The sequence below is a fragment of the Lactuca saligna genome, chromosome 3 (genome assembly GCF_052625555.1).
Source record: "Lactuca saligna cultivar CGN05327 chromosome 3, ASM5262555v1, whole genome shotgun sequence".
Lineage (NCBI taxonomy): Eukaryota > Viridiplantae > Streptophyta > Magnoliopsida > Asterales > Asteraceae > Lactuca > Lactuca saligna.
This window is the reverse complement of record NC_136419.1, coordinates 134567208-134585717: the sequence shown is the minus strand read 5'-3', so window position 1 is coordinate 134585717 and position 18510 is coordinate 134567208. Positions and strand designations below refer to the sequence as shown.

The 18510-nt window shown below is 29.6% G+C and overlaps 2 protein-coding genes across 2 annotated transcripts; both read left to right on the top strand.

Annotated features, from left to right (window-relative positions):
* Positions 1 to 9159: 9159 nt before the first annotated feature.
* On the top strand, positions 9160 to 13775 carry LOC145035993 (uridine kinase-like protein 5). The gene is made up of 13 exons (XM_078984485.1): positions 9160 to 9306; positions 9477 to 9546; positions 9636 to 9751; positions 9839 to 9935; positions 10213 to 10292; positions 11182 to 11376; positions 11473 to 11556; positions 11640 to 11700; positions 11887 to 11947; positions 12060 to 12150; positions 12236 to 12308; positions 12403 to 12485; positions 13590 to 13775. The coding sequence occupies exons 1-13, from the start codon at positions 9160 to 9162 to the stop codon at positions 13773 to 13775; spliced, it is 1344 nt and encodes a 447-aa protein (XP_078840611.1).
* Positions 13776 to 15596: 1821 nt separating this feature from the next.
* LOC145037273 (GDSL esterase/lipase At5g14450-like) lies at positions 15597 to 17588 on the top strand. The gene is made up of 5 exons (XM_078985895.1): positions 15597 to 15852; positions 16045 to 16254; positions 16328 to 16500; positions 16878 to 17151; positions 17268 to 17588. Exons 1-5 carry the CDS (start codon positions 15618 to 15620, stop codon positions 17525 to 17527), a joined length of 1152 nt encoding a protein of 383 aa, XP_078842021.1. The 5' UTR covers positions 15597 to 15617; the 3' UTR covers positions 17528 to 17588.
* Positions 17589 to 18510: the final 922 nt, after the last annotated feature.

Here is an 18510-nt window from a genome sequence, read left to right as displayed (position 1 = left end):
CTTCAGCAGTGTGGGGTTATGTCTACGGGACTTCAGCAATGTGAGGTGAGTTACCTTCCAGTATGGGTGGTTCTAAGGCCACAAAGTCGGCCCACCAACAGGGGTAGTTGGTAGATAATTATCTTTATGATAATTATCTTGGTATGTTTATGTGAGATGCGCATGAGGTATGCTTATGTGATATGCTTATGAGATATGCTTATGTGATATGCTTATGAGATATGCTTATGTGATATGTTATGTGTGTTAGTGGTAGTAGCAAGGAATAGTTTTTCCCTGACTCGGTTGTTAGGACCAAAGGGTAGGTCAGTACCCCAAATATGCCTAACTGTATGATTATATCCTATTATTGTATGATAGTGGTAGGGGCAAAATAGTCCCCGGTTACCGATTGAAAGATACCGATGGCGGAAACTGGTTGGAAGATACCGATGGCCGTTACCGGTTGAAAGATACCGAAGGGGTATACAGAACCCATGCAATGCTTATCTGCTAGTTTATGATTTGTTAGTATGTGATCAACACGTTTATGATGTTAGTATTTGGTCAGTAGGTTTATGATATATTATTATGTGATAGTGGTAGGGATGAAATAGTCTCCAGTTACCGGTTGAAAGATACCGATGGTATTATGTGGTATGTAGTATGATGGGGGAACTCACTATACTTCGTGCTTACGGTTTTCAGTTTAGGTTTCAGGTACTTTGTTTTCAAAGGATAGGAGTCGGCTTGATCGCAGCGCATCACAGTATCTTTTCCGCACAAGGGATCCTTGGGATTACACTCTAATATGGTTTTATGATACTATGTTTTGATTATTGACACTTTGGTTTTGACATGAGATATTATTATGGAAGTTTTTATATTGATCAGTTTTATACAATAACTTAATCAAAACGAAATTTTTGGCCTTGAATTTTGGGATGTTACACAAAGAGTCTGAAAACCCTAAGAATCCCAGTTTAAGTCCATATTGGACTAGGATTTCCTTATTGGGCCTAATGGACCAATAAGCATTCAATTCAACTATTTTGGGCTTGAAAACCCTATTTGGATTCTAAATGGACCCGATTCACAAATCTATAACATTTTGGACCATTAGGGTTTAGAATGATTCATTCTAACCCTAATGGGCCCTACTAGGTCATAACTAATCCAATTAACCCTAGTAAGCCATAAATCCATTCTTTTATGCCATTTTGGGCCATGAACCATATAATGAGCCCATTGGGCTGAAAAGTAATTATTGGGCCTCATAATTTCGAAACAAGGCTAGAAATGGGCCAAGCTAATCTACTTCCCTTCTCTTTAACCCATTTTCATCCTAAGTAAAAGAAAATGGTTAATTAATCCAAACCATGACACATCACTTTTGTTTAAAGGATAACCAAGCTTAATGCATCACATACATCTAGACAAGTCCCATATATCTATGCACACCCTTCTCCTTCCCCTATTCTTCTACTCTCGTCCGAAGGTAAACACACACACATCTTCAAATTTCCTTCAAACTCTCTAAAGCTCTCAAGAACAACTCCTCCTTCATTCCTCAAAATTTCGAGATTTAGAGTGTTTCCAAGGGGATTTTTCACCACAATCACTATCATTGGTATGTTATTATCAAACACAAACATCTTCTTTCATTTTAACATCAAGAAATCCTTCTTACATAGCTTTATTCCATGATCACACTCTTAGAAACTCCTTAAACTCGGAATACACTCAAGGAGCTTGCTATGACCAAAAATCTCTTCACCTCTTCTTCAAAAACCGAAACATCAAGCAAAGGTGAGTTCATACCCCTCTTGTTGTTGGTTTTACATGATTTTTGGGGGAGAATACAAGTAAAATGTGTAGATATATGTGTTATATGCATGTCTTGTGTGATTTCTTAGTTTATTGTGTAAAAATGTGTTAGATCTTGACAAATCTCGATATCTTAAGTAACATTGAGTAAAGATCCATGAACTAAGACATCTTATACATCATATTATCAAGTTAGAAGTGTTTATATGTTAAGATATAAAAAATTCAAAGCAAAAACCTTTTAAAGGGTCAAAATTGTCAAGAAAACAAAAGATAATGGCAAAATGTGACATTTATGTTTTTATAAGGATCAAACAGGTCCTACTTGTATAAAAATGGATTTTTATGATAGACATGCTTTCCAAAGGGGTAAAAAATGTAATTTTTAGCTCAATGGGCCACATGTTTGTTGGGCCTTGGTGGTCCACTTACATGCCTATTGGGCTTAAATTACCCTATTACATGTTATTGGGCCTTTGTGGTCCACTTGCATACTAATTGGCTTGGACTGAAATTCACATGTTAGTAGAGTGTAGCTATACCTTTACATAATTACTTAACTTCTTGTACTTATATACATACCTTTGGATTTGAAAATCTACAACATACACGTAAACATTATACATGGTGAAAAACATAACAAACATGAAAGGTTGAGAATCTAGTGAGACATGTCGGTTGGCACCTCTGAGTGTACAATCGTAGCCTGTAGTTATAACCAGAGTTTCCAGGAGGGAGAGAGGGAGTTTGTGTATACATATATACGGGGTGACCCCCCATGCCTTAGTTGTTCGCTACAGCTAGACTATGCCAGTCTAGGGCGACAAAACCTTGAGCAAATATCGGCGTTTGGAAAATGCCAAGACAGACAACCTAGTCATTATCATGCATTGTTATAACGGCTTATATAGAGATCCAATATCAATTTAACATATCAAAGATTAACCCTTCAATTGTGTCGATACGAAACAACTTAATTAATGATACAAGAACCTCGACATTATTATAAATTAGAAAATATCGGATTTCCTAGGGAAATACTATAATTCAATTATCACTTACGTACAATACAAAGAAATTTAAACTGCAATCATATATGTTACTGCTATGAAATTCATACATGCATTTATACTTGATTTTCACATCATTTTCAAACATTTTACAGAAAATATCGGATTTATAGGTTTTACAAAAGATACAAAGACTTTTATTCAAACATACTTATGAACTCACCAACATTATATATGTTGACCGTTTTCAAAATAATTTGTATTCTCAGGTAATCGTTAAGCAGAAAGATTTTCAAGTGTGTATGGATTTACTTTGTGTAACATCACTAATCGTATTATTAATACTTTGAATCTATGTAATTTATAACAATGTACTTGATGTGAACAATGATGGTTGTTATATGTAGTGTTAGTGATGAATGTGTTATGTTTCATGTATATTCTTTGTGATGATAATTCAATTGTTAGTCACATGAGCCCCCGGACGTTTCCACCGTCTGGTTCGGGGGTGTGACACCACTTGACCTTTATTGATGACAGGTACAACTCCTCTGCACTATGCCCTAAGCCTTACATTGTCATTTTTTTAAAGAATAGATTCCTTCTTGTTTCTAGTGCATGCACATCAATTAGCTCCTTTAGATCTTTTTTACTTTTAAACTTTTATCCAACTGAGAATGAGTGTATATGTATTGACCGAAGGCTGGACCTTTTTTCTTTTCCCAAAATTTTTATAAGAGCTCTTCTTTTTCCGTCTTGGTCCGATCCTTCATCCAATGATTCAAACTCCTTATTGTTGATCATTTCCATATCTTTAGGTTCATGACCATGAATATCATTAATACATGCTCCTTTAACATCACTTTCAACATTTAGACAAAAGTTTTCCATGTCCACATCAACATCTTGTATATTGTTCTCCTCATCCATTATGTCATCCACTTGATCTTCACTTTCAGATTGTTTCCCATCCTCATCATCAACTTCATCATTTTCATAGTCTTCATCACTCTCTTGAGATTCATCATCCCCTTCATACTCTTTAACATCCTCTTCACTTCCAAGTAAATTGTACATAAGGTTATCAAAAAATCTCATTATATTGTTCATCATCATTAATAGGTGGGGTGTTGTAGCATCCTTCAATATGGTCCTTATCATGAACCCCAATCATCTCATCCCCCACATTAGCAATATTTGAAGTAAATGGCTTGTAGCATCCTTCAATAACAGTTGCAGCCTCCTGAACCTCCTTAACACCCTCATCAGTGTGTTCCTTCTCATTTAAATCATCAATATCCTCTAAATTAAGCCTCTTGCTACAAGAACCTTCACCTCTTTTTGAATTCCCAACTCTAACCCCTTTTATACTCTGGTGAGAAAGCATCACTTTTACTCCCAAAAATAATCAAAGACATGTACTCACTAATTGGCTCATCATTGACATGGTTCATATTTCTCAATGGAGATTTTACATGAACTTCAGCCTCAGCTTTAACCCCTTGATCATCCTTTTTTGGTAATTCCTCAATGACAACTTTACCCTTTGCATTTAGAGACATGAAGTAAGTGAGTAGATTTGTCTTCCTATGTTCTGTGTACACCTTAATCAACTTGTTATTTTGAATAAATTTAGAAAGATTGATAACATCCTGATCATTCCCTAAAGCTCTAAGACCAAATTGAAAGTCACCATTGGGTATCCTGAAATGATAGTATATCACCGGGGATTCATCAGTCAATTCATCCATCCGTGAGTCTGGGTAACCTAGGTCAAGCATTATGGCATCAAGTTCATGTAGAGAAAACTCATCTATGTCTACATAATCAACATAACACATTTCACCTCCAATATACTTTATATCAAGTAACTTAGTAAACTTCCCACCATGATGAAGCTTAATACTAAACCATGTGGAATGTCAAAATTTTGCAGATTTTAGTATAAATCAAGGGGAAAATGCAAAACAGGAAAGTTAAAGAAAATAAAGCAACTTACCATATACGGATGATACGTCCATAACTTCATTTTTTGATCTAATCTGCCACATTACGTACACCATTTCGACTTTAACGTATGACTTAGTCTCCTTTTGCTTCGATTAGGTTCTTTGGATAACGAACGAGGTTTTTTTACAGGTTTAATGGAGCAGAAGAAAGAAGGAGGGAGGTGGGGAGTTGACGGGTATTTAGGAATGTAAATGAGGGATAAAAGGTAAAAGGAAGCGTTGATATTCTTATGCGAAAATGGTCCCTAGAAGTAAAAAGACATAAATACCCTCACGTGGAAGGCGCATGAGGGGGTTAACGGATTCCTTTTAACGTGAGTTAAGTACAAGGACCATTTTCACAAACAAACCAGTTCAAAATGACTACGAAACCAAAAAACTCATGGTTTGAACCAAAACCTTAAAAAAATGCATATCATAGGGACCATTTTTGCAATTTTGTCTATTTAAATTCTGGAAAATACCAACTTAATGGAAAATGGATTTGGGGTAATTCTACCAAGAACCGAAAGTTCAAGGACCAAAGTGAAAATTTTGGGAATTAGGTTTACATAAACATACAGGAACGTATCCTCCCAGAATAGGTCGTATTCTCTACGTATTCAAGCCTTGATCGCATCCTATTCCAACACAAATTACACACCTTATATAAACAACCGATACCATCGATATATATTACGCATCGGAAGTTAGAGAGAAAGAGAGATACGAACGAGAGAGATATGGGAAAGAGAATCGGGATAGTACGTGTTGAATTGAAGCAGTAACACCACGAGACTTCCTGGTAAGTTCTTAACCATCTTCTTCCTTCTCATGTTTGACGATGCCTTTCTACTCAATCCACTTCTTTCAGCCTTGAAATCAGAAGCATATACATGTAATACACACTTGTCTCTGCTTTCTTTCCTTCTTTTTATTTGGTCCGGCCATGTATCAGACACACACACTTTCTTTTGTTAAAAGATTTGATGTTATATACGTGTTGCTTCATTCCCTTATGATTGAGAGGTGTACAATCCATCTATTCCCTTCTCCATTTGTGAATTATTTAGTTGTTGACCAAATCCATACCCTTCATCAGGGCTTCATGGCATGAATTGTAACCCAAATTAAGTTCAAGTTAGTGTATAAATTAATTCCATATTGCCCCTACTATTGCTGCCAATATACATCGAGTTAGCATTGAACTATCATGCATGTAATACCCGATTGATGCTTCCTCACGTGGCCAATACATAACCTTGAACTTGTGATACCCTAGTCCACTTTAACAAGTAATTACCACATAAAGGACTTGTTTTATGAAACTAATAGTGGCTGGAAATTTATGGACAATAATAACCTTATAAACTACATGAAATTGAATAAGAATACACGCGATACATGTACGTAGGGGTGTACAAAGGAGTTTGCTAAATACCTATTAATATATCTATATATATGTAGAAGTGTGTGTTTATGAAAATGAGTAAGCAATTGCTTGTTAATCTATATTGACATAAGTATGTGAGGGTGAAAAGAAGTAGCAAATCATTATTAAGGTATTTATACATATGTGGGTGTAAAAAGAGATCAACAAAACATTTATTTGTTTCAAACGTTTATAACAGTGTACAAAACTACAAATGTATGTGAATGTGAGAAAAGAAGCCAACAAATATTAATAATACATATATATGTACCTAAGCTTAGATATAGAACCTTTTAAATGATGTAGTTTTAAACAAAACAAATTTAATTTCATTTTCTCTTAGTTTTGTTTAAATAGAATACCATTGAATTAAGTTCAATTATAGAATGAAAAATATCAATTATATATATTTTTATTGCAAATAATTATTGAAGTTTATAGAGAAAATAGAAAACCAATATTTTTTAATAAATATAACTCAAACGTTTTGTCTTTCAATTGAAAAATTATATCCAATGATTTTGTAAAAAGTTTGATTAAGTTATGACATGTTTTTTCTTTTATCTTTTATTCTATTAGTTTTCATTTATAATTTAGTAGCGTTGATTAAATGGTCACGACTTTTAATGTTTTAAGTTCTTAGACACAATGAAGAAAAAGAACATAAATTTGATCGATTTAGTAAGTCACATGATTAAGAAAGAATAGTAAAAGAGATATCATGATTAGTTTGGATATAAATGAATCAAAACTACATTGTTTGGAGGGTTCTATATATAAGTTTAGGTACATGGTCACATATTACGTATATATATATATATATATATATATATATATATATATATATATATATATATATATATGAATCAAAACTACATTGTTTGGAGGGTTCTATATATAAGTTTAGATACATGATCACATATTCCATATATATATATATATATATATATATATATATATATATGTGTGTGTGTGTGTGTGTGTGTGTTTGTGTAAGGGTAAATGTAATATATCCAATTAAGTGTATAAATTAATAAACGAGAAAGTGAAGAACAATATATAGGTAAATGTATATCTAAGCAAGGAGGAGCCACCCTAGGACCATAGTAGCCTATGTCCACCTTCACATTTTCATTTTTTTTAAAGTAAAATATCATTTAGGTATTTATGATATATGCTATATTTTTCCTCAAGAATTTTTCCTCATTTGTATTCTTTTTCCTCATGTTAAATTGAGGAACACCCTAATTTTTTTTAAAATTTTTTTGGCTTCGCGCCGATGTGTAAGAGAATAACAAATATATAAGTATGTATAAGTATGTGTCAATATGTGTTTGAAAAAGTTATAAAGAGAAGTTTAATGATTAAAAGCATAGGTTATAAAGTAAAACCATATAAGTCAACTAACTATGTAATACATACAAAAGAGTGGGTATTAAGATGTCAAAAACAAAAGCTTAGGAATTTAGTAAAAGTGTAATATTGTTGCACAAATCAAAGTGTAATAATTAAGTATTTTTTAAAATAAAATTTCAAAATATATACAAACAAAATGATGAATAAACAAACCAATTTATACTAATAAAACAAACTACGGAGAAATAATTACATTTTTTCCATATAACCTTTTTTTTAGTTTTATCAATGAAAAACAACAAAGTTCGATTATTTTTCCTATATAGACCATTTTGTCTAAAATGACAATAAACTTTGAAAGAAACATACCAATTTTGAATTATATTCATTGAAGGATACATATTAAAATTTGAAAATACAAGGAAACAAATTAATAATATATTAATTACTTTAATTACTTTCTGTAACCTAAAAATTAGAATAGCTAATTAAGAAAATTAAAAATTACCACTAAATGATAAGTAAAAATTAATCACAAACTTGCATTTGTTAAAATGCATGAAAATATAACAAATGATAGAAATGATTTTTATTTATTAAAGTAGATTTATTTATTATAGTAGATATGCCAATACAAAGATTCACAACTCACAATAAAGAAGTAAAAAGAGAAAGACAAAAATGTCCTTCGCATGTAGGGCGGGAGATGAAGGTTATCAGGCTCTCATTAACTATGTATGCCGATAGGACTATCGAGTGATCGTGCATGAAAAACAAAGAATGAGTGGTGCAAGTTATTTGATCCGTCAAACTACGACAGCCATTTATGTAATTTATTCTTTAAATAACCAAAGATAATTAGAAAAACATAATTAATAAATACTAAAAAGGAACAAAATATGAAATAGACAACTACGGACCAAAATCAAAACAAAAAACAAAAGACAAGATGGTCCAAGTTAAAATAAATAAATAAATAATAGGTACTAAGTACATAATATACCCCAAACTACATATGCCATTCACCCAATTTACTCTGAAAAGAAATTAAAAAGGAAATCATGATTTTCCATGTAATAATGGGCTACGTCATCAACTCAAAGAAATGTGATTTTCCCGCTTGCTCTCTTTTCTTCTAAAACAATGAGATTTTATTCGATCAAAATATGTCTTGATATGTTCATCTACTTGTACATTTTCTCTATCATCGTTATGTTGATTATTGTTTCAAAACTTTAAATCTAATTGGGTTGAACTTATGTTTGTGTGGAATGGAGTTTGACTTCGTATTGAACTAAGTGAACTCCATTGTTTCAAATCAATTTCGTTTAGTGAATGTAGTTACACAACTAACTGTTTTTATCGATATCAGAGTTCCACACTTGTGATGGATGCCAAAAAGTCGGATAAATCGAGTAACATTGTTAAAGATCAGTCTTCTTCTCAACAAGACAGTGTATGTGCACAAAAGCCAAATAAAGTGCCTTTCATCATTGGTAAATAATCTGTCTCGGAGTCTTGATACTTCAAAACTTCACTTTTTTCAGAAAGTTGTGTTCATGTTGTGATGTTAATACTTAATATTAACAAATTACTTCATTTTTTTTTAAATGTAAACGAAGGTGTTGCTGGTGGAACTGCATCTGGAAAAACAACTGTTTGCAATGTGATCATATCAAGACTCCATGATCAAAGGGTTGCTCTTATCAATCAAGTAAGATACAAGCTCTATTCACATTGAAACCCTACAAAAGGTTGTAAATTAACATGCATTAGATGCTACAACTACAAGCTACATGGTTTTGTATGATTATTGATTGAACTCTACTTCTAGCAATGCTAAACTTTAGTTCAAGTACTTTAATCAAGTTCAACTCTTTATAGGATTCATTTTATCATTCTTTGAGTGATGAGCAATCAGCAAATGCACAAGATTACAATTTTGATCACCCTGGTAATTAACTTATTCATCTCAAAATTCCTAATGCTACAAATTCAATAAACATTTAGAAACTTTACACTATGTCATGATGATTTATACAGATTCTTTCAACACTGAGCTTCTTTTATCATGCATGGAAATGTTAAAAAAGGGACAACCAGCTAACATTCCAGATTATGATTATAAGATCCATAAGAGCAATGGATCAGGTCGCATGGTATGTGAAATTGAACTAATTTTGATGATCATGGACAAATTTTAGTGTATGACAAATGAATAATTTTGATCTTTAAACTAAATGTAGATAAACCCTTCGGATGTCATCATTCTTGAAGGAATTCTTGTCCTTCATGATAGCAAAGTTCGAGATATGATGAGCATGAAAATCTTTGTTGATTCAGGTGCATTACTTATCATAATTTATTCACATTGATTTTCATGTACTTTTAACTAAATTAAATTAAATCGTTTAAAAATTCTATAACGAATGTTGGATTTCATATAGAGAATAGAAAATCAATGTGGGAAAAATAATATAATGGAAAATGAAGTGAAACTTACATGGCTAGATACTATATCATCTTTCATTTTACTATATAACTTACTTTTTTTTGGATTCACATGTTTATTATTAAATTTTCCATTATTTAATAATAACTTTAGAATTCATGAATATAGATTCTGATGTGCGATTGGGAAGGAGGATAAAGCGTGACACTGTTGAGAGAGGCAGAAATATTCAGTACGTGCTTGACCAAGTTAGTAGAGCTCTCTTTTTGCTTAATGAACTTTTATGAAATAATAAAATCTACTATCTTAAGAAACTTTTTTTTGAAAGGGTACTCTCTTAAGAAACTTTATGAAGTAACAAAATTAACTTTATGAAAAATTGCATGAATTTTACAAGTGGTATGTGTATAATTAGCTTAAGAGCTAGAAGATACCAACTTAGTGATTCTAGCTAATGTCACATTTGTTTGTACCTTTTTCAAAAAATATAAGGTAACCATTTATCAAAGGATTAAATGCAATATACTTTTGTTGATTTGTTTATTATAGCATTCTACTTTCATTTCTTCTTATTAAAGCAATATACTTTCAAAAACATATCCAATTATAGCAGTATCTTCCAAGTTCAAAGCAAATTTCATTGTTATAGTTTAAAAGATAATTCAAAGTATAACATCCTAATACAAAAATTGGAATTGTCATGTTATAATTGGTTTGATTTTTCAAAGTACAATGTCTTCAACACGCTTTAATGTTATAATTTACTAAAGTAGTGCTCTTTAGTTCTTTTTGAAAACAATATTGGAATTTTTAGTTGATTTTATCATTTTATTATAGTTTTTTGATGGGACTTGGATTCAAGTACAGGCAAACTCCAATAACCAAAGGTTAACTTTTTTATTTCTTCCCCTAAACTAACTATGAATCGTTATAACATCCTACTACTAATAGATCCTAAATAGCTAGAAAAGATAACTCTAACAAATTGAATACTAGATAAATACTAGATAATAACTAATTTTGTAGATTAAACCCAACTCTCACTGATCCACATGATCCCCTTACACGTGGCCAAACCTCTTTGAATTATTCCCGGATGTAACATTTTTTTTTATATATTTAAACTTTGATTTGCAGTATGATAAACATGTAAAACCTAGTTTTGAAGAATTCATTCTTCCATCAAAGAAGCATGCAGATATTATTATCCCTAGAGGATCAGATAATGATGTGGCCATTGACTTGATAGTCCAACATATCCGTACAAAGCTTGGCCAACATGATCTTTGTAAAATTTATCAAAACCTTTTCGTTATCCCCTCAACGTTCCAGGTAACAAATAATAAATATATGGTCTATCAAAATTTTTATTAATATGTAGTCTTTTATTTATTTCAAATAATTTTATTTCACTCTTTGGTCTTTTAGATTCGTGGAATGCACACACTCATACGTGATGTGAAAACAAGAAAGCATGACTTTGTTTTTTATGCGGATCGGCTTATTCGCTTGGTATGATGACAATTTAAAATATTTAAAATATGATTTAAGATTATGATCTTATATTCATTTAAAATGTCTGAAATAATTTTTAGGTTGTGGAGCATGGATTAGGTCATCTTCCTTTTACTGAAAAACAAATCATTACTCCAACAGGTAAGTTACACAGTACAAGACAAAACATAACAGATAATACCGGGCTGTGTGCACCGATGTAAATGAGAGTTATGAGACTGATGTAAATGGGATAAAAGTATTTTTTTTCTCTTACCCAAAAATGTAAGACATGTATAAAAGACGTAAATACGCTCTCACGAGTCTAGTTATTTTTACCTTTTGCAGGATCCATCTACACAGGAGTGGTATTCTGCAAAAGGTTATGTGGCGTGTCGGTCATTCGAAGGTATTTCTTTTCAACAACGAATTTTTCCACACAAAAGAACATAAGTCTCTCACTCTTTCTTCATTTTATATTTATAAAAAATATAAGAAGTCTAAATTTCACAATTTTTTAGTGGGGAAAGCATGGAAAATGCGTTAAGAGCTTGTTGTAAAGGAATCAAAATCGGTAAAGTCCTTATTCAACGCGAAGGGAATGATCGACAGGTATAGTTTCTCCTACAAAAACCATTAAATAATAATAATAATGTAAATAAAATAAACTTGTATCAAATTAAATTTTTTGGTGCAGTTAATTTATGAGAAGCTACCTAAAGATATTGCAAGCCGACAAGTTTTATTACTTGATCCAGTGCTTGCTTCAGGTTTTATACAATTAATACACTTGAACTTATCATCAATTTTTTTAATAAAAAATAATGTTTATTCTTTAAACCATTTTTTTTTATAACTAATCAGGTGATTCTGCTGTGGAGGCAATTTCCTTGTTGCTCAACAAGGGTGTATCTGAATCCAACATCATTTTCCTTAACCTTATTGCAGTAAGCTCAATTCGGATTAATTAAGATAGCAGTGTACTTATATTCTCTACCAAATATATATATATATATATATATATATATATATATATATATATATATATATATATATATATATATATATATATATATATATATATATATATATATGTTGTTATTTGTAGTAAGTAAAGTTTTGTGTGTTGCTATTATTGGTAAAAAATCAAGTATGTTTCTATTATGGAAAATAATTTAAGGATATTGTTATTATTTGTATTAAGTAAAGTACCTTTTACCTATAATAACAATGTATATATATTTCCATATACATAATAGCAAAGTACTTGCATTTTGAATAAAACATTAAGTATGTTGTTATTATTTGTAATAAGTAAGGTACCTTTTACCTATTATAGGTATGTGATCATATTTCTTAAAGTCAGATTCCATAAAAGCCATCTAGTTTATTATTATTATTATTATTATTTATTTTTAATAACCATTCAGAGTTTTTTTTTTCTGCACTGATCTCTGAAAGTTTTTTTTTTTCTTAAAGAAAAAACACTGAGTTTTTTGGGTTAATGAATTTCAAAAAACAATTAGAAGATCAATTTTATAGTTAAAGATGTTTTTCTTAAATTCAATGTTATAATTGTTAAATCACAATAATAATAATAATAATAATAATAATAATAATAATAATAATAATAATAATAATAAAATCTGGTTATATCCTAAATAATTCCAAATTATAGTGGTTTTTATATAATTTAGAGTTTCATGTAATACCTTTTTTTTTAAATAATATAAAATCTCAATATATAAAATTAAAAAATTAAAATATATATATATATATATATATATATATATATATATATATATATATATATATATATATATATATATATATATAAACTTTCTATGTTTAAACAAAAAAATAAAAAACCAAAGTAGAGTCCTTTCATAAATTCATGTCAATAATGTCTTGATAATATTTTTTGAATTTTGGCTAACAACTATAATTTATTTTATTTTAACATTATCTTAAAATAAAATAATATCATTATCAATAAAAAGATAAATATAATAATGATTGTATTTTTTTATTTGGTAATGATATATGTGAAGGCACCAGAAGGAATACATACAGTTTGTGGACAATATCCAAGACTTAAAATAGTGACGTCAGAGATAGATTCCGGTCTAAACGAGCATTCAAGAGTAATTCCAGGAATGGGTGAATTTGGAGATCGTTATTTTGGTACTGGTGGTAATGACTCTACACCTTTCTTACCAAAAAATAACAAAAAATAAATCCAAAAAAAAAAAAAAAATCCTTCATAGTTTTTGTACGACGTATTAGAATTGCATGTTACCTTTTTTTGGCGCAATCTTGATTGTTACATATTAATTAAAGAGATTATATTTATCTGATTTGTAGATGTTAATTTTCATAAAAGTGTGACTCATTATAACAACCCTAATTTGCAAAGATACACATTTTTAAAAGGTTATGATCTCTATGAGTTAAATGTGGCCTGTTTGTGTTGAAGATTGGTGAAGCATAACGGCATGTATACGTCAACATGATGCCAGATGTGTGTTTTAAAAGTAAAGAAAAGAGATACAGTACATTTATTGGTTTTCCATTCTAGAAAGTTATCTTTTGAACATTTAATATGAAGTATAATACATTCGTGAAATCCTTCTTTTTTTCGTAAAATTGTTTTTATAGGTAATTAATTGCCCCTTACTTCTTTTCTTTGTATGAAAGAAGTGTCATGAGTTTGAATATCTATGGTCATGAGTTTGAATATCTATTTTTGTTTTTTATTCATTATTCGGTGTTAGAAAGAAAATGAGATAGTTATATGAATAAAAGAAACGCTTATCAATTTGTAGTAAAAAATTAAGTCTCATTTCCTATATATAAGAGTTAAGAAAGGTAAACATGAATACCAAGACTCTTATTGATTAGTGATAACTTGAAGTATTTTGCCACAATACAAAATCTTCTAAAAAATTAGTGATTCTTTCTCATACGAAATGGCAACATCATTTTGCGATTATTGATGTTATTTTGTGTACAAATGTATTATGTGAACGTATTTTGCAAATACTTATCAATAGATATTTTAAGAATTGATCTTAGAATTACCATGCATTTTGAATATTTTAATAATTAACCTTCCCTTTAACAGATTAATAAACCTTTTAGATGCAAGGGTTATACATGTATTATTTTGTATATTAAAATAATGTAATGCTTGATAATGATACTTTAGTATCGTTGTTATTTATATTAGAAGAGTATTCACAATATATTAATTTTTCTAACTTATGTATACTTTTTAATAATACTTTAGTTATTTAATTTATGTACATCTTTTTGCAATAATAATAATAATAATGATTAATAAATAAAAACTTATTAAATAACACAACTAGTCAACTGTATGTAGTTAACAATTTTAAATTATTAAATAAGTTCAAAAAATAAAACTTAAATTCAATATATATAAAAAATTAATATCAATTTAGCATATAATATAATATTAAAGTAACATATATTATAGTTAAAATATCATTAGATACTGGAAAATAAACTAAAACTATATAACACCCAAACTTGAATGATAACTGTACACAAAATGGTATAACAATTATGTTAGGTTTGATAGATAGAACATTTAATTTGGTATAAAAAATTAGTTATAATGTTTAGTTGGAGATACTCTTACATAAATATAATTATCAATTTATCATAGCCAATTTACAAATTTATCGCAAATGTTTTTAATAAGTCAATTACACAATCTTATTAAATAAAAAATAAGTAGATAAATAAATAAAATCAATGTACAAAAATTACAACTAAAACAAGAAGACAAGCGGAAAGCAAGTTAACGGAGACAACAACTCTTAGATAATTTGATTAAAATTAAACAATAATAATTTAATTAATATTATAAAAAGCTTAAATGTATAATTATTAAACATTTCTATTAAAAAAAATACGTAATTTAAATTTTTTAGTTGTTCAATATTCAAAATAGTTGGTGAAAATAGAGGGGCTAAAGTGACACTTAAGCAAAGAGAAGGAAATGGTGCTTGTGTATATACATAAAGGACCACCGGAGTTTGCTTGTACTCATCATGGCAGCTATCATATTCTTACTCTCAATGGCTGCCGGAGTAGCCACCAGTCAGCCATCTCCACCTCCTTCCGGTAACTGTCATATTCCGGCTATATACAATTTCGGTGATTCAAACTCTGACACTGGTGGCATAGCGGCGGCATTCTATCCTCCTGGGCCGCCCTGCGGTGAAACCTTCTTCAAGAGGCCCGTTGGAAGAGCTAGCGATGGCCGCCTGATCATAGACTTCATTGGTAAACAAAAAATTATACGAATTATAAACAAATTATCTTGATTTTATGTTTTTATAATAATAATTTATTAATTTATTAACTAAACTTATTGTTTTACGATATATATATATATATATATATATATATATATATATATATATATATATATATATATATATATATATATATATATATATATATATATATAATTAGCTGAGAAACTTGGATTGTTGTATTTGAGCGCGTATTTGGATTCGATCAAGGCAAATTACACGCATGGTGCGAATTTTGCAACGGGTGGTGCGACCATTAAACGTGTAAATGAGTCGTGGTTTGCAAATGGGGTTAGCCCGTTTTCTTTGGATGTCCAAGTTGAACATTTTAATCAATTTAAAGATAGAACGACATATTTGTATAATCAAGGTAAATTCCTTAAAATAAATATCCGAGCTAAATTATCAGTTTTTACCTAACTAAAAAAATATATCTTTGGTAGCTAAGGAGGAGTCTCAAAGAAGTAATTTACCTAAACCCGATGATTTTATGAAAGCTATATACACAATCGATATAGGCCAAAATGATATTGCATACGCTTTTAGGACATTGGGAGTTGAAGCGAGTCGAGCTGCCATCCCTGACATTGTCAATCAATTTACTTCTTGTGTTCAAGTAAGTTTTCTTTGTTTACCTTTTAGATTGAAACTAGGAACCATAAGTTAATAATATGTTATAAAATGTCCACATTTATGTCAAAGTGGGACGCACATCCATACGAATAAATGATAAAGATGAGAGTGAGACATGATAATGTGTCCAAGTTGGTAACTAAGTCTTGTCAACCTATTTAAGGCAAAATATGGGTAGATGTTGGCTCATAAGTCATAGCTCAATACACATGTATGTTTTCATCACAAAGAGAAATAAAGAATGCAGCATGCATGTTAACATTGAAACCATATATATACTTGTTGCACTTGGTTTGAAGATATATTTTGTAACTATGATAGGTTATATTAATAACATTTAGCTGAAACATGAATGTATAGCAATTGTATGGAAAAGGGGCAAGGGTGTTTTGGATACATAATACGGGACCCATAGGGTGCTTACCCGTAATATATGCGAAAAATCTTGATCCACCACCAGATTCCCTTGATGAGGTTGGATGTGCAAAAAACCAAAATGCTATAGCTATTGAGTTCAACAAGCAACTTAGAGCCAAAGTAATTCAGTTGAGATCAGATCTCCCAAAAGCTATATTGATTTATGTGGACATATATGCCGCAAAGTATGAACTAATTAGCAATGCAAAGGACCTAGGTTTGTCACTTGAATCTCTAAGTTGTGATATAAGTTATTTTATCAATTACAATATTTATTTTTGTTAATTATGTAAAAATAGGTTCTTTGACATGTTTTTATATGGATTTTGATAGGATTTAAACAATGGTTCACGATATGTTGTGGGTACCATGATGTGGATGAAGACGTGTATTGTGGGAATCGGGGAAAGATTAATGGTAGTGACGTGTTTGCTGATTCTTGTAAAGACCCAACTAAGGTCATTAGTTGGGATGGTGTACATTATTCTGATGCTGCAAACAATTGGATTGCGACAAAAATCACTAAAGGATTATTTTCAGATCCATCACTTTCGATTACTGAATTATGTCCTAAACATGTATCAATAATGTAATATAATAATAATAATATCATTTGTTATGAATTTATACTAATTGAAAAAACTCATTTCTTAATTCTTCGTATTATCTTAAAGAATGTGAAAGAAGTATTTTTTTTTTTTTATTTATCAAAAAATACCACCAAATTAAGTGTGTGGGTCTTTATTTGTTGTACTCTAATATATATTGTTCCCTTTGAGTAGATTTCTTGTCGGATTTATAATCTTTTTGACCTATTTAAACATTTCTTATTTGATTATGACATAAAGTGGTATGTTGGATTTTCTTTATATCATGTCTTTAGCTTCAAACGTGATTTAGGCATCAATAGAAAGATATAACAAATTTACCCTAATAGAAAATGTGATGATAAAATTACCTACAAACAATATTATTACTTTTTATATTTCTAAAATTTGTACTAATATAAAGGTTCTAAAAAGCATAAAACATGAAGTGGTGCAATGTTAAACTTTAAGTTTTATGAATCGTGATGATTTTCAAAATGTAATGTAAAACAATAATTTTGTATTAATTTATAACTATATTATAACATAAATATAGATTTATATCATCAACTAAAAACAAAAAGTTAACAATAGTAGAATATATATATATATATATATATATATATATATATATATATATATATATATATATATATATATATATATATATATATATATAACAAAAAAAACTATTGTCATAACATGTCACAAGGCATCATCAAAATTGTTGTGATACAACTAAATATTTTTAATTCTAATTTAAAACTTTATCTAATTTGTTGCAGATTTTCGGGTCAAAAAATATACATTTTTTTGTTGCAATATGATAATATTTATTTGAAAATTTGAAATGCCCATAGAAATATATTATATATACAAACATTAACATCAAACATCAAATGACTCAATGCACATAATAACAACATTACTTTTTTTTATTTTTACTTTCTTATAACGAACCATTTTGTTTTTATTAAATAAAAATAAAT

What these genes read in the sequence shown, in the direction of transcription:
- LOC145037273 (XM_078985895.1), top strand. Translation starts at nt 15,618, where the DNA reads ATGGCAGCTATCATATTCTTACTCTCAATGGCTGCCGGAGTAGCCACC. An exon ending in AATTTACTTCTTGTGTTCAA is followed by an intron (nt 16,501 to 16,877) that starts GTAAGTTTTCTT and finishes ATGAATGTATAG; the next exon opens with CAATTGTATGGAAAAGGGGC. An exon ending in TAGCAATGCAAAGGACCTAG is followed by an intron (nt 17,152 to 17,267) that starts GTTTGTCACTTG and finishes GGATTTTGATAG; the next exon opens with GATTTAAACAATGGTTCACG.
- LOC145035993 (XM_078984485.1), top strand. Translation starts at nt 9,160, where the DNA reads ATGTTAATACTTAATATTAACAAATTACTTCATTTTTTTTTAAATGTA. An exon ending in TTCAGTACGTGCTTGACCAA is followed by an intron (nt 10,293 to 11,181) that starts GTTAGTAGAGCT and finishes TTTGATTTGCAG; the next exon opens with TATGATAAACATGTAAAACC. An exon ending in GGCGTGTCGGTCATTCGAAG is followed by an intron (nt 11,948 to 12,059) that starts GTATTTCTTTTC and finishes ACAATTTTTTAG; the next exon opens with TGGGGAAAGCATGGAAAATG.